At 41.9% G+C, this 14419-nt stretch overlaps 8 protein-coding genes across 8 annotated transcripts; 3 read left to right on the forward strand and 5 right to left on the reverse strand.

The window, feature by feature from the left end:
• Positions 1-39: 39 nt before the first annotated feature.
• ATC70_008515 (uncharacterized protein) lies at positions 40-1967 on the reverse strand (the record flags this gene model as incomplete). Its single annotated transcript, XM_064827763.1, has 8 exons — positions 40-240; positions 330-406; positions 464-507; positions 565-703; positions 750-1471; positions 1533-1675; positions 1735-1817; positions 1877-1967. 8 exons carry the CDS (start codon positions 1965-1967, stop codon positions 40-42), a joined length of 1500 nt encoding a protein of 499 aa, XP_064687047.1.
• Positions 1968-2898: 931 nt separating this feature from the next.
• On the forward strand, positions 2899-3351 carry ATC70_008516 (uncharacterized protein; the record flags this gene model as incomplete). Its single annotated transcript, XM_064827764.1, has 1 exon — positions 2899-3351. One exon carries the CDS (start codon positions 2899-2901, stop codon positions 3349-3351), a length of 453 nt encoding a protein of 150 aa, XP_064687048.1.
• Positions 3352-3564: 213 nt separating this feature from the next.
• On the reverse strand, positions 3565-3975 carry ATC70_008517 (uncharacterized protein; the record flags this gene model as incomplete). Its single annotated transcript, XM_064827765.1, has 1 exon — positions 3565-3975. One exon carries the CDS (start codon positions 3973-3975, stop codon positions 3565-3567), a length of 411 nt encoding a protein of 136 aa, XP_064687049.1.
• Positions 3976-4158: 183 nt separating this feature from the next.
• ATC70_008518 (uncharacterized protein) lies at positions 4159-4972 on the reverse strand (the record flags this gene model as incomplete). The annotated part of the gene is made up of 2 exons (XM_064827766.1): positions 4159-4227; positions 4286-4972. The coding sequence occupies 2 exons, from the start codon at positions 4970-4972 to the stop codon at positions 4159-4161; spliced, it is 756 nt and encodes a 251-aa protein (XP_064687050.1).
• Positions 4973-5089: 117 nt separating this feature from the next.
• Positions 5090-7559, reverse strand: RCF1_2 (Respiratory supercomplex factor 1, mitochondrial; the record flags this gene model as incomplete). Its single annotated transcript, XM_064827767.1, has 5 exons — positions 5090-5160; positions 5238-5615; positions 5671-6700; positions 6757-7020; positions 7089-7559. 5 exons carry the CDS (start codon positions 7557-7559, stop codon positions 5090-5092), a joined length of 2214 nt encoding a protein of 737 aa, XP_064687051.1.
• Positions 7560-7903: 344 nt separating this feature from the next.
• On the reverse strand, positions 7904-10091 carry MCD4 (Glycosyl phosphatidyl inositol anchor synthesis; the record flags this gene model as incomplete). Its single annotated transcript, XM_064827768.1, has 3 exons — positions 7904-8692; positions 8750-9484; positions 9549-10091. The coding sequence occupies 3 exons, from the start codon at positions 10089-10091 to the stop codon at positions 7904-7906; spliced, it is 2067 nt and encodes a 688-aa protein (XP_064687052.1).
• An 818-nt stretch (positions 10092-10909) lies between these two features.
• Positions 10910-11681, forward strand: CSF1 (Macrophage colony-stimulating factor 1 receptor; the record flags this gene model as incomplete). Its single annotated transcript, XM_064827769.1, has 3 exons — positions 10910-11064; positions 11128-11248; positions 11310-11681. 3 exons carry the CDS (start codon positions 10910-10912, stop codon positions 11679-11681), a joined length of 648 nt encoding a protein of 215 aa, XP_064687053.1.
• Positions 11682-13267: 1586 nt separating this feature from the next.
• On the forward strand, positions 13268-13922 carry ATC70_008522 (uncharacterized protein; the record flags this gene model as incomplete). Its single annotated transcript, XM_064827770.1, has 3 exons — positions 13268-13433; positions 13524-13859; positions 13915-13922. 3 exons carry the CDS (start codon positions 13268-13270, stop codon positions 13920-13922), a joined length of 510 nt encoding a protein of 169 aa, XP_064687054.1.
• Between the last annotated feature and the right edge of the window lie 497 nt (positions 13923-14419).

Raw genomic sequence — 14419 nt, forward strand, 5'->3', positions numbered from 1 at the left:
AGAGTGCGTGTATCCAGTGCGCACATTTTGTTTATTTCTTCAAAACAAGACAACGGTAGGCACATAGCCGTTCTTCATGACTTCCATGACAACTCCCTCATCGTATCCAGTAAGATAAGTGGAACCAAATGGGTTTTGTTCGCTTGATCCTCGAGTCAGTATAACGGGCTTTTGCTGAGGTGTATTGTCTTTGATGGCATTGCTGGTTTCCCAGGGGATACGCTCTTGAATGTCAGTGATCTACCCGGAAAAAAAAAAAAAAAAAAAAAAAAAAAAAAAAGCAAGACTGAGTCCATGGTAGCTTATGATTTATCTGATCTGATCTGTACCTTCATATCAGCAGTAACTGTAGTCTCACTCTCATCATCCACATCCACCAATAATGACGCAGTGTCTGCCTTTTTATCTGATTTCAAATACATTAATTCATGCTTGGCCTCATCATCCACAACATAGTACTTACTCGTATTCTTGGGAAATATGATTTGAAATGGACATCGCTTGTATCTACAGAGGAAATGGAGTCATTTCAATGATACAACCCATATGCAAGTTATTTCGTACCTTTGGAAATCGTAATGACCTGGCACGTTACCATGGAGTATAATCTTCTTACATACATGCAACCCTCCATCGATCAAGATGTCTATACCCAGGTGGAAATAGTTGAAAAAGTAATCTGTGGGCTGAACTAGAGAAGGATCTAATGCCTATTAGCATCGGCCACTCTGACCATGCGTTTTCATTACCTTTGTCCTTATCGTCGCTGCCTGCTGCTGTGGTGGATGTATCACCGGATTTAGACTCAATGGGGTGTGATGACTTCGATAATAGTGTCGTATCCGTGACCGAGTGAATCTTCATTTTATCCTCTTCTTTGTAAAATGTCCTTGATGGTTTACCCAGATCAGCCAGAATATCTTGTGCCGTCGTTGTGTTGAGAAGTATACTGACATTCTGATGGACAATGTTGACATTGGCAGCGCTCGCGATGGCATTGCCAGCCGAATTGCTGCTGCTGTTATTGGTCATATTAGTGGATGATTTATCTAGTGATATATCGGTATCTGCTGTACTCCCATGTGTTGGAAATCGTAATGTAATGCCGTGGGTGGGCTTGGCGATAATCGTCTCTACCTCACGTTTGCCTAATTTGCCGTATTTCGCTGAATTACTTGCATTCGACTCTGCAATGAATTTGGCCAAGGGAGGCAGAGTTGCTTGTTGCCAAGTGTTACTGTTGCTGTAGAGAATGACTTTGGATGCGATGGGTGTTGTGCCATCAGGAAATTCCAGAGGTAGATCCGTCGATAGTTTGTACAAGTTCTGGTGTTTGATGGGTATCGGAAACGTGAATGCTAATCCAGGGTATTTGAGTGTGTAGATGCTTTGGTTCGAGTCAAATTCACCGGGATATGTAGGTCCAAAGGATTTGTATATCAGTAGAAATGTCGGGATTGTTCTGCTTGAACTAAAATTCATGCAAAATAGTGTCAATGCACTACAATTTGTTCTTATCAACCAGTCCTTACCTCACATCGCTGCTCTGATAAACGAGCTTGACCTTGCTTGGGTCGTAGCATTCAACAGATTTCAACCTCTGCAACGATCCATCGTATCGTAGATTGAGCCCATTTGCTGGTAATGCGATAATAAAATCAAAATCTAATGGATGCTATGTACATTTCAATGTTAGGCTCTCTCGTCATCCAAGCATGCGAGTGCCTTGCCTACCTCTTGACTGTACTTGAGTTCGACTGAGGGAAAAAACTGCGGTTTACCTGATAGAAAATGAATCGTATCCCATAACGAAGAACCTGGCGATGGATTAGATCCAGCTGGTATGATCGAGACAATGTTTATAAGCTCAATTTACCTAATCTAAATGGCCCCAAGCTTCTTCCTGGTATAATAACGAGTTCTATCTTCTTTGAGCGTGGTTGCTGTTGCTTTTGAGTATCATTCATATCCACCAAAATTGAAGAAAAAAAAAAGAGAAAGAGAAAGAGTCAATAGGGGTGAGAAATTGAACGAGATGGCGAGTTATTTATTGGACAAGGCGTGTCACAGTTTGCAAGCGATAATACGACACATATACACATGATCAGCTTATGGATCTAATTGAGAGATCAACAGAAACAGAATCAGAAAAGTAACAAGACTAGATGCAAAGGTCAATGCCACCCTGTTGCTACCCGTTTTCACTGGAATATCGGGATTGAATACATGCTTGAATTGCCGGTGTCGCATATAAGCAATCAGTAGCATGGACATGCCAAACGAAAAAAAAAAGACAAGCGCAATACGATAGAACTCAATTGTGAATACTTTGAGTATGAGGAGGCCCATGGAGAATGCTGACAATGCTGTTCTCCAATAAGCTCCTTCAAATGTTCTTTGATAAGCTGCTCTGGAGTTAGTATCTTTTTTTTTTTTTTTTTTTTTTTGATGTAGAGTAGATAATACACCTCGAATGTCTTGTAGCTCTGATTGATTCAGCAACATTTTGGATGATGAACAAGGGGAATCAGTTGTATCAAGCTGATATTTATACTATCAACATGATCAAATTAACGTTTGGATCTTTCAAGAACACATATGATCATGCGTCCACCACCAAACATCTTACAGTTACTGTTGGATAACGTCCTGGACTTGGCAGCAAAATAACTTTCTAGTCAGTGATAGCTCTCTCCTTAGGGGGGGGGGGGTTTCTCATGTATCCACCCTCCACATCAGGCTGAAGCTCTGATTGTATGAGTCAACAAGGTTTGAAACCGGATCGGCAGCGGATAAATCGACATGGCCGTGCCGTGATTGCATAAAAGCCCTAGCACATCAAATTCTTGAGACATTTCTTTGTATTCTCTCTCGCTCTCGCATCATCAACTATTTCATATGTCTTCACTAGCCACTTTGATCTACACTCCTCGCTCTATCGGTCTCTTTGCCAATGGTGTATTTACTGGCATCGGCCTCTGCATGAATTATGTCTGTGTCCCCGCTATCAAGGCTACCCAAGATCCATTGCCCGTCTTTTACCAAGTGTATGGCAAAGCATCCAAAATCGCTCAGCTCAGTATCGTTGTGAGTACAGTAGCTAATGCAGTATGCTACTACAGAACCAAAGATACTCGATTCATCTACTCTACGGCACTCTCCTTTCTGAGCATCCCTTTTACTCTCCTCTTCATGATGCCTGTCAACAATCAACTGTTTGCCATGGAGAAGGACGGTGCCAATTACGATCGCAAGCAAGTCCATCAACACGTTGCAAAATGGAACAAGCTCCAATATGTCAGAACTATCTCTGGTACTGCTGCCTTTTTGATTAATATTCTTTACCGCTAAATACAAAACTTGCCTTAAATAAATGATGTAATTCGTGTAATTTATTGTATACTTCCTCGCTTGTTTGTTGAGTATACTTACAGGGAAAATGAACTCGAACAAGACTTACCCTGCAGAGCAGCTGCCATGCAATTCGCTAAATGCAACTCGACATCCATCACATATGATTGTGCTGCGAAATGTATATGTTTATTGATCGAGTTGTTATAAATGCTATAGTCTTTGCTGATATTGTCTAATTTGACGCCAAACAAATGGCTCCAGCTTTGCATCAGTCGGTTTACTCAGATCCAAGTTGTTCCAAATTCGTTTATAAGCTGATAGGATCTCTTGTGTTGATAGTTTTGAAATGTCAATGCTCTTTCCGCTATTTTGCTCATCCTGTTCTTTTGCTATTATTTCTTGTGAGGCGTTGGCAGGCTGTATCCACTGTTTAGTACTGTACAGCTTACCATCTACTATGGATTCATGTAATCGAATTGTCTTTTCAGGCGGTGTCGCTGAATCACCGCTTTCATCTTGCTCAAATGTGCGCACTCGTTTTCTTGAACAATCTGGTTGTAATTCCACATTGGACCATTGGATCAGCTGCTCGTTTTCAGTTGGTATTTGGTATGCAGTCATTGTTTGAGTTGAAAGGGTATAATAATGATGATGCTGTAATGAGTTTATTATGTACAAGAAACAATCAAAGAGAGAAAGAGAGAGAGAGAGAGAGAGAGAGAGAAAGAAAAAAGAGGAGAATTAGAAAGGGTTATATATATATATATTCTACACCTGATTAGTTCTCCGGCTTTCTCGTGTTTTCTACTGTCCTTCTTCAAACCAACACTTGACTAATGGTATTAACTGATCTCCTAATTGCGTTGCATTTGCCTAATAAAACAAGGCTATGATTAGCTGACTAAGGAGGCTTGATTAGGAGAGATCTTACATGGAGACAAGAGATCGTTGATAGGGATTCCTTTAGCGATTGCATGTTATTCAGGATAATTGCATCTGTTAGGTGAGCAGATATAAATATAACCAAGCAGAGGTCTTTTTCGTATGTACAAGAGTCAGTAACATGATCATACATGCTGTTCCATATTACTAATTTCATGCTGTTTAATCCAATGATGGTGAATGGCGATGTGGTATGTTTGGCATCTTCTTCGTCGTCTTCTTCTTCTTCTTCTTCGATGTCTGTGTATTCATGGTCATCTTCTTCTTGCTCTTCTTGGTCGTCGTCCTCTTGTTGCTCTCTATCGACGAATGGCATGTCATTGACTACAGTGAACAGAGATTGCAATACGCCTACAAACATGGGCAGCCGCTCCTCCAACACATTGGATGATGGAGCCAAGTATTGTACAATTTCAGACTCTGGAGCATATTCATTCGTGAGCGCCTTTTTCGAATACAAACAAAAAGAGGGCAATGGAAACAACAGAGACTGTTGCTGTTCTGTTTGTTTATCAGTGGCGATCGACAAGGACGATGAAAATGAGGGCGAAGGCTTTATGGAACTATTCCGCTTGGCTTTGCTTGCTGGTGGTGTTGTTGTATCTGTCGATATCGATGCCAGTGAACTGAAAGACGGGATAGCAGAGCAAGAAGCTGCCTTTTGATGATGACCCATGATATAATTGAAATCAAAAGAGAGAGAGAAAGAGAGAGAGAGAGAAAGAGGAATATTAATTATTTATTTGCTTAATATGGCACCCACACAAAATAAGCTCTATGTTTATCGCTCAATTTACGTCATTTGTTTGTTACAGTTGCCATCCAGTTCATCCTGCTCAATGACCAAGGAATCATGCCTGTATTCTGCTTACAAGGTGTGTCAGTAAATGCAACATTCAGCCAAGCATGGTTTTTTTTTTTTTTATATCTGGGACACTTACCCTTCTCCAAGCGGATGATATTGGGAGGCACTTGGTCCTTGTAGTCACTGCTATTGCGATTGGACCTCTTTTTCAGATAGTTGTTCTTGATCCTGTCTGCCGATGTGGTCGCTTCAGGTACAGCTGTCTCCTGCTGCTCTTTGGTATAGAAAATGTATTCAAATTCGCTCATCAACAGCGTAAAGATGCCTGACGGAATAGACAGTGTGGGTGCAAATACAATGCTAACATTGCGCAGTGTCATCTTGTTGGTATCCGCATTGTGCACAATATGGATCAAATGAGCAATCAATGTTCGCAGAAGTGTGTAGTTTGCCAAGGGCAGAATAGATACCAGGAGACCCAGTTCCTGAATCTTGCTCTGCTTGTCTTTGATGTCTACCATAAGTGCATGTCAGCAGGTGCTTCAGTACGTTGTCTATACCAAACTTACCACAGATCAATAAGAAATCATTTAACAGCTCATGGGTCAACACATTGATAGGAAGCTCTCGTAGCCAAGCTTTCAGTAAGCCAGCTACCACGTGTACATCCACATCAGCATACTTTTTATCTAGCAAGTCGACATCTCCATATTCACAAAACTGCTGTCTAAGATAACTCATCTGAGCTGAACTGCCACTCAGACGGTAAATGCCCTCTTCATGGATAGCCTTCTTTTCTTCCAGATAGGCGATACATCGATACACAATCGCAGGCAGTTGGTATCGTTCAGAGATTCGGGATACTCGGATAGCTGCCTCGAGGGGAACACCAAATATTTGAAACATGGGCGTAGAACATGCACTGCTACCACTACTGGATGTCTCCTCTGTATTGTTTATAAATGGAAATGAGAGTGTATGTCTGATGCTGGCGGTATCTACTATAGGCAATGCTGCACTTGTGGGTGATGTCGTCGTAGATGTAGGTGAGGCCGATGGCATTGTATTGCTGTTGCTAAAGAATTTGCGTCGAGACCAAAATGACTTACGGTGTTTCTTGCTCTTTTCGTCGCTTTGCAAGTCCAGCGGCAGTGAGTCAGCACTCGCTTTGAGAACAACAGTGCGCTGCTGTGTTTGCTGATGCGGCTGATGGACAGATTCATAGTAATTCAAGATGGTCTGGTCGTCCATGCTGGAACGAGTGTTGTCTTGCAAGAGCATGGAGTGTTCAATGTACATGCTCTTGTGGTGATGGAGATGGTTGTTGTTGCTGCTGCTCCTTGCGGGTACTGCAGTTGACTCTGAATGGTGTCGTGTGATGGGCTGTTGCTGTGTACGTCTCTTTTTGGTGGCCATCAAGAGTGCCTGTACCCAGTCATCTCGCTCAGTATCCGAGGCAGCCCCAAGTATGATAGGCGCTGCTTCATGGACAATCACAAAAGCATGCTCAAATGGTTCTACATTGCCGTCTGCTTGTTTACCAATCTGAGTGTCATGATTCAGTGGAATGCAACGCACATGGAGGTCACCTTTGTGAGTCTAATAGGACAACAGTTCAGTAACAAGCACCACAAGCACCACTACAACACTCTTACGCTAAAGTATCTCAACTCGGATTCAAACAGAATAAAGTAATATGATTTCCAACCACCGATGATATGTTTTCCTCTTTTAGACAGATAGCCTTGCTGCTGCTGTTGATGTTTGGCTGATTTTACTGAAATAAATGAATAAACAGGCGATAAATCACTTTGACATTGAAGCGCCCGCTTGAAGAAATCCTCCATCATGGTCTTCAGCTGCTTTCTGTCCACAGAATCTAGAGCAAGATGGAATGAAAGGTTCAGTTTTTTATGTAACTGATTTTTTTTTTGTTTGCATGTTAGTTGCACAGAATTCATTTGTTTATGGTTGGTGTAAACGTTACTGTGTGGTTTAAATGTATCAGCTCTGTGAATGTCTTTTCAATAGCCCATAGTTCGAGGTTGACATGATCCATTACAGCTAATGAAAATCGATTCGAGTGCACTGATTTGACCTTGATGTGGGCCTTGCTTTGTGGTGCCGTAGTAAAAGTAGTAGTGGGTATGGACTTGCGTTTTTGGGTATAGTTATTCTCGGGTGTTTCACCATGATTATGAGATCTATAAGGCGATCTTGGTGGAGGCGTTGGTATAGACTTGGCTTTGAGCAACAAACCGTCTCTTTCAGATGTAACATCGACAAGAGCTTGTTGCAATTCTTGTATAATGGCACGTTGTTTCTCGATAATGTGCCATAAGTCTTGTTTGGATTTGCAAATCTGGGTATCTTTGAAGGAGGATGTGTCGATGGTTGAGTGAGATGAGTAGGAGCATGATGAGCTGGATGATGTGTGCGTGGGTATGATCATTGACATGTTGGTATATATATATATATATATATATATATATAAATGAATGAAAGAAACTGGAGAAAGAAGAGGAAAGAGAAAGAAAGAAAGAAAAAAAAAAAAAAAACTCTAACTTTGATGTAACTTGACCAGGTTATATAGTATACATAGCCTAGAGCCAGTATAGATAGCAATTTGACAAGTGGGGTCAATAAATAGTAAATTTCAATTTATTTGTCTGGATATTTTGGTATTCCACCCTCTTCGTTCCCTTGTATCAGTCGTCTACACAGTGTTTGGAGATAAAATATCGCTATAAATAAGATGTTAATATGAGGAAGTGTCTCTTGCAATCAAATGTAAATTGAATGTTACCATAGTTGTAACCACTCTTCATCACGGGTATTTCGTCCGAGATAATTTCGGAGCTCCAAGAAGATCCACACCTTAATCCAGTGGCCTCCTCGTAATTGAGGATCCTTCATCTCTTCCAATGCTGCTTTACCTCCCTCTTTGATACTGTAGTCTCTGAGCACGGGCAATGCATTCTTAAACAGGTCCAGATCAGGGTTCAGCTGTCTTCCAATGCCCTCCAAGAGCATGATGCTGACCACGACATTGATGAAATCGCCCTCCATTTTGACATGATGCGATCGAACCATGTTCATTGTCTCGTGCAACAAATTGCCAATCTTCACTGCACCCAAATGAAAAGTGTTTTGCTTCAATCCAAGAATCAAGTTTTGCATCCTCAACGCAAACACATCAGGCTGAATGACAACTTCAGGTGATCTGCATCTCTCTACCATCAGTTCGCCCACTCTGTATCCGTCAAATTGAGCCACTGCTTGGAACAGATCCAGAAAGTTTCTTCGGTTGACGTCGTTCAGTTCGTTGACCAGGCCAGTATCGATAAACACAAGGCGTGGTGAGTAGCCCTCTCGCTGCAATAGCTCGAGTTCCTTCTGCACTGCTTCTGGATCGTGCTTCACTGCCAGAATGCGGTTCACTGCTGATTCACCATTGTCTTTCAGTTCTCGCCCCAATAGCTTTGACCATGCTAATCTCAGTGGATGATGGGCGGACGGTCTATAAAACTCGACCATGATGTTTCCCGGATGCAAATCTGCATGAACAAAGTTGTAGAAAATCAACATATGCTAAATGTGTATAATGAGTTTTTCTATACAGAGCATGAATCCCTATGAAACAGCTACCAAAAAAGCGTTCAATCCAATATCGGCAATCTTGTGGTCGAAAATAGGGTCCAGTTCGTTCTTTCGAGTAAATGAAGCTTGATTTAGAAACAAATCAAGCGGGATGCCCTTGACGTATTCTTCCAACAACATGTCTTTGGTGGTAAAAGCGGCTAGTGATTTGGGAATCTTGACATCTCTGGCGTCTGCAAAATACTCGTTGAATCGCCTGAGGTTGTTTCCTTCTCCTCGCAAGTCCAACTGCTCCTTCATCATCTCGCCAAACACTCGCACTTCATCTGGCAATGAGAGCCAATGGATGGTCGGGATCAATGTTAATAACTTGGCCACACACCCCATGATGATCAAATCTCGTTGTACAATTTGGCGTGCCTTGGGATGCAGGACTTTGATAGCCACAGCAGTGTGTAGCACAATTGAATTCCCCTCACTGTCCAATGTCTGGACCGAGTCCGTTGTGATGGTGTTGTCTTGCAGCGAAAATTGCTCGGCGGCATGGCCCAGCAAAATCTCTGGTCGAATGCGAGCCTTGTATACCTGTGCAATAGCGCCTACACCTAATGGCTCTGGATCCAATTCAGTAAACACCTGGTCTAACGGTCTGCCAAATGCTTCTTCTATCACTTTCTGGGTATAACTGAATGGATGTGGATCCACATGTGAGTGCAGCTTGGATAATCGAGTGCACAGAGCTAATGGGAACAGATCTGTACGAGATGCCACCCATTGAGCAAGCTTTTTTTTTTTTTATACATGGTCAGTTTCTCAACCTGCTCGATACATTTCTGCGCCCGTTTACCTTGATAAATGTAGGCCCAGCTCTCTCCATCTGCGTTGCAAGCAAGTCATACCACCACAAGGTACCAGCCCTTTCGTCTTCGTTCTCTTTTTGTCCAAAGAATACAATGGGTACAGTGATAGCCACCGGTAAAAACAGTAACAAGATGTGGGTTAATCGTCTAAGCGTTAATATAGGCTCTAGTATGTAGGCATCGAGAAATTGTATGATACGTTTGCATAGACGGATGAGCATGAATCTAGACTCGTGCGTCAACTCTGCGTGCTCTATTTCTGCTGGCGACGCTGGTGAATCAATGCTGCCCACACGTACGGCCTTTTTATCGACAGAATGAAAGCGAAATGGTGCACTGGCAAGCAAGGCAAGCGTTCCCTTGGAATGGTAAGTTTGTGTAGTAAGGATGGTGGCCGGTCGAAGACAGCAAGTGCTCTGCCTAGCGCCTTTTCCAAGGGAAAAAGACCTTGTTGTAAGCAATCTACTGTGCTGATGCTGTCGGGAGACACAAGGTCGTAATAGAGCCTTTTGTAAAGGAAGCCTATGCATATGCGTTGTAATCTTGAGTGAATAAAAAGAGAATTAAGGGAAGATTTTCCAAAAACAATTAAAATAAATAAAAGCAATGCCGGTCGCACAGACTCATCATCACGACATCACTGCTGCCGCTCCACAGCTGTGATCGATGCTAGCAGAAGAGAAGAAGAAGCTGATCGCACCCATCGGTTCAATATATGTGCCGAGTTTTAAGCACATGTTGATGTTGACAAGTATTGATGTGATGAGAACAGAGAAGAAAATTGCATGACATCAAGTCGAGTCAAAGTGTGATACGCCTCCTCAACATGGCTTGCATTGCTGTGGTGGTTGGCATGGGATGTTGAATGAAGAATTTTTTTTTTTTTTTTTTTTTTTAAAAAAAAAGACTTCATCTTACTAGGGTTGGTGCAGTCTGCAGAGTATTGGATGATGGCACTGATCCAGCAAAAGTAGGCATGTCACATTCAACGATCCATAGGTGTTACATTGGCATCATGAAGAAGCATAGATGTGCAAGATCCAATCTAAGCATCGCTGTGATCCCTAGTGGCCATCATGATGGCACAGCCCTCAAACCCAAAGAAAAGAACCAAGCATGGATGAAGAGCAACACGTAGCCATCATCAAGACGCTGCCATTCCACCTTGCGGTGCCTCTGTATCCAGTCAACCATCCTACTCAAGAGCAACCGACATTCGATCGCAGGCTTTGGCACAATGTAACTGAGCCCGGCAGTCACTTTGAAAATCTTTTTCCTCGTCCACATGTCGAATGCCATTTGGATTGCTCTCTTTTTGTTCTCATCAAATAACAAAAAAATCAACACGATGGCTCCTGTTCAACGTCCCGATAACATTGCCACCATGATCAATGGTGTTGAACGCTACAACCCCGAGAATATCAACGTTCTTGAAGAATACTTGTCAAAGCAATGTGAATCTGGTGAATACGATTTGGAGGCCAACTTGGCTATCCTCAAGCTGTAAGTCCACACGCTGATGATGCTTTTCACTCAAAACTAAACACAGACGGTGCCGTTTTCTAGCTACCAATTCAACCCTGCTTTAGCAAAGGAGCCTGTTATTGTAAAGATCCTTGTCAAGGCTTTGACTGCTATCCCTGCTCCTGATTTCAATCTTTGCCTCTATCTCTTGGCCGAACACTCTGTAAGTTCTATCAGATACGCAGTCTAAACAACTCTACTCATACCCACAATCATCGTGATAGCATCTCGAGTCTATTGAAAAGTTGACTGAATTACAACAACTCTTGGAACAAGCTCGTTATGCCAAGTTTTGGCAATCCGATCTCAAGCCATGGACAGCCGTTGTCCCCAATTTTGAGACAGAGATTCGTCTTGTCATTGCTCGTGTTATGGCCATGTCCTATCAAACCATCAATGCTGCTTCATTGGCTGCTAACCTCGGCTTGACTGGCGACGCGTTTGACAAGTTTTGTCAAGGTCAACAATGGCAAAAGTCTGGTGATTTGGTTCAAATCCCTATCAACAAGGATAATGAAGCCAAGACTGTTGTTATTAGAGAGAACATCAAGTTTGAACAATTGACAAAGGTCATTGGTTATTCCAACGAAATGTAGAAAACGCTTACACGATATATATACACCCACACACGCCACATCAAACAAAAAGACTCGCTCACTCACTCACTCCACTCGACATATTTTATTACAGTACTCACACCTATTCAACCTGCTCGACCATGAAATAAATATGAATGAACTATTGTAGATTAGAACTATACAAAGGGTGGGTTTTAGTGATGGTTAATAATGCCGATTTGCTGTGTTGAAGATGATATACTCAGATCAGGGGTGGGTGGCATTGGGGTTTTGTATACGGATTCAAGGCAGGGTCAGGCCTTTCTAGCATGAAGGATGGAGGAGGCTGTGTCGAGAATTGAAAGCTTTGAATTAGTTGCGATGACTTTTCTTTACGGACCTTGACTTAGGCTACAGATAGAGAAGCTTTGTAGCTTGAATTTTGACTTTATCACGCTACAAATCACAACGCTATCAATGAGACGCACCATTCGCTTCTTATAACCCAGCATTATACTCTGCCATTGGGAATTCTAAGCTGTGGATCGAGTTTTAATTTGACAATGTATATAAATATGCCTTTACATCCAATGCTGTCGTTCGTCATGCACAGTCTTTTGCCATGTCACTGTTGACAAGACAAATAAACTATGAAAAGCTGACACTGACCACATCACTGGAAGAAGCAGCTCAGTGTATCTACATTCCCCAATGCTTCTCGTTGTTCTGGTGTTGTTTTGTTATCCGCATGCGATGTTGCCCTGGTCAAATCCAATGCATCAGCGCCAATGAATACATTTGATTCGAAATGTGTGTATCTGACCATTTGAAACACTTGTGAATGGCACCATTTTAGCTGTACCTTTTACTTTTGATATTGTTTGTTGGATGTCATGGGTGTGTTGTGATGGATTTTCATGTAACCCACGTGTTTTTGGCGGGTTGTTGTCTGCCGCTCGGATCTCTTTTCCAATTCCAAAGAGGATTGCACTAAAAAAAAAAAATAGATGGTTTTGGTACACAGACCATGTTTGTTTGACTTAACTTTCACGCACTGCACAAACAGTAGAATGAAGATGTATGTTAATTTGCTTTGATTCTTTGTAGAAATCATCGAAACATGCACATGCGCAATAAAATTTCTGCGAGCAAAATGAACAACAGGCGGTATGACGAACAACAGCCAAGCTCTGCATCTCAACAAGAGATTATGCGGTGATTCCATCATTATGATAATACATCTCTCCGCATCCCAACATTTTATCGTAATGGAATATACACAGACCTTGTAATTATGTACAAAAGACAACTTTCGTACAGTTTCTGGTCTCAAAATAGCTTTGAATGTATCAGACAAACTACCCTTTGCCCGCATGAATTTGTCTGTTTTGGGGTTATCTCCTTCAGATTGACTCAACATCCACACGCCATAGCGATGGCGTCTGCTGAAAATTCAAATGTTTCAAACCAAAATGTTATTTCTGTCGACGAAAGACGGGAAAACAACCGAATGTTTCTCAGGTCATCGAGAGAGTATAAATACAGCTCTAAAACTCGCTGCCATTTCAAAAGAAATTCTCATCTGTATATCTATTTGATCCATCTCCTTTATAAACACCATCAACATGAAGTTCTCTGCCATTGCTCTCCTCGGTTCTCTCATTGCCGGTGCTTCTGCCTTGCAAAACTTCGAAACTGCTGATAAACAACTCAACATTAGCTCTCCTTTGCTCAACGGTGTTTATGTTGCTGGTCAAATCCTTCCTTTGAGTTACACTCCTCTTAGTCCAAGTAAGTAAATGTGTTCATGTCGTGTGCGTGTGTGAGGGCGAAAAAGAAAGAAACAAAAAAAAAATATTGACATGTGGATGTTTTTGCTAGACATGGTTCTCAACATCTACCTCAAGGGTGCCAATGTCAATGAAACCGCCATTGCCTTGAACGCTGACACTTCCAGTGACCCCACCAGCAATGTCCCTATCAAGGTCGACAACATGACTTACTATCAACATTCTATCAACTATGCTATCCCCACCACCTACCCCGCTGGCAATTATGAATGTATCTTTGAAAACGTTGCTACTCATACCAACACCTCCATTCCTGTCAGCCTCCTTGCTTATGTCCCTCCCTCAGGTGCTTCATCTGCTATTCCTACTGCTGCCTCTACCGCTCCTGCTGTCTCTGAGACCTCCATCATCCTTGCCCAGCCTTCCAGTAAGTCTCACGTCATGTCATTCTGATGAATTAAAACACTAAATGCTTTGTCTAGGTGCTTAAATGCAAAATGTATTCATTAATTACTCGCTGTCCTCCTATTTCATACATATATCATCATTCCCCCCCCCCCTTTACTTGCTAATAAAGCTACTACCTTTCTGCCATGATATGCTTAGTTTTTGTGTCTAATTTTAGGAATGATAATCCAAAGAAAAGATGTGAAGCTCTGTGACAATGCATGTGCATTCATGTCAATGTAAATGTGAATCAAACATTCGCACATTACAGATCAAATAATATTTTAAACCAAAGGCATGCTGTTTGAAAAGAGTGCGTCTACGCTTCAGCGATAAACCACCTTTATACTCGCCGCCGACCGCCTTCATTTATCTTGATGAGATATTGTAAGCTTGACTGAATATCTTAATAACGTCTACTTTTTTAGCTTTTCACTCCTAAGCAAGAACCTTCTATAAAAAAAGCTACGATTGTGGCTCCAGCATATCTACAATGCACCATGTCTTTTGTGTCAACAAAAAGAAAGTATATGCGGGTAA

This window comes from Mucor velutinosus (assembly GCF_035048745.1).
Source record: "Mucor velutinosus strain NIH1002 chromosome Unknown tig00001561, whole genome shotgun sequence".
NCBI classification, from domain to species: Eukaryota; Fungi; Mucoromycota; class Mucoromycetes; order Mucorales; family Mucoraceae; genus Mucor; species Mucor velutinosus.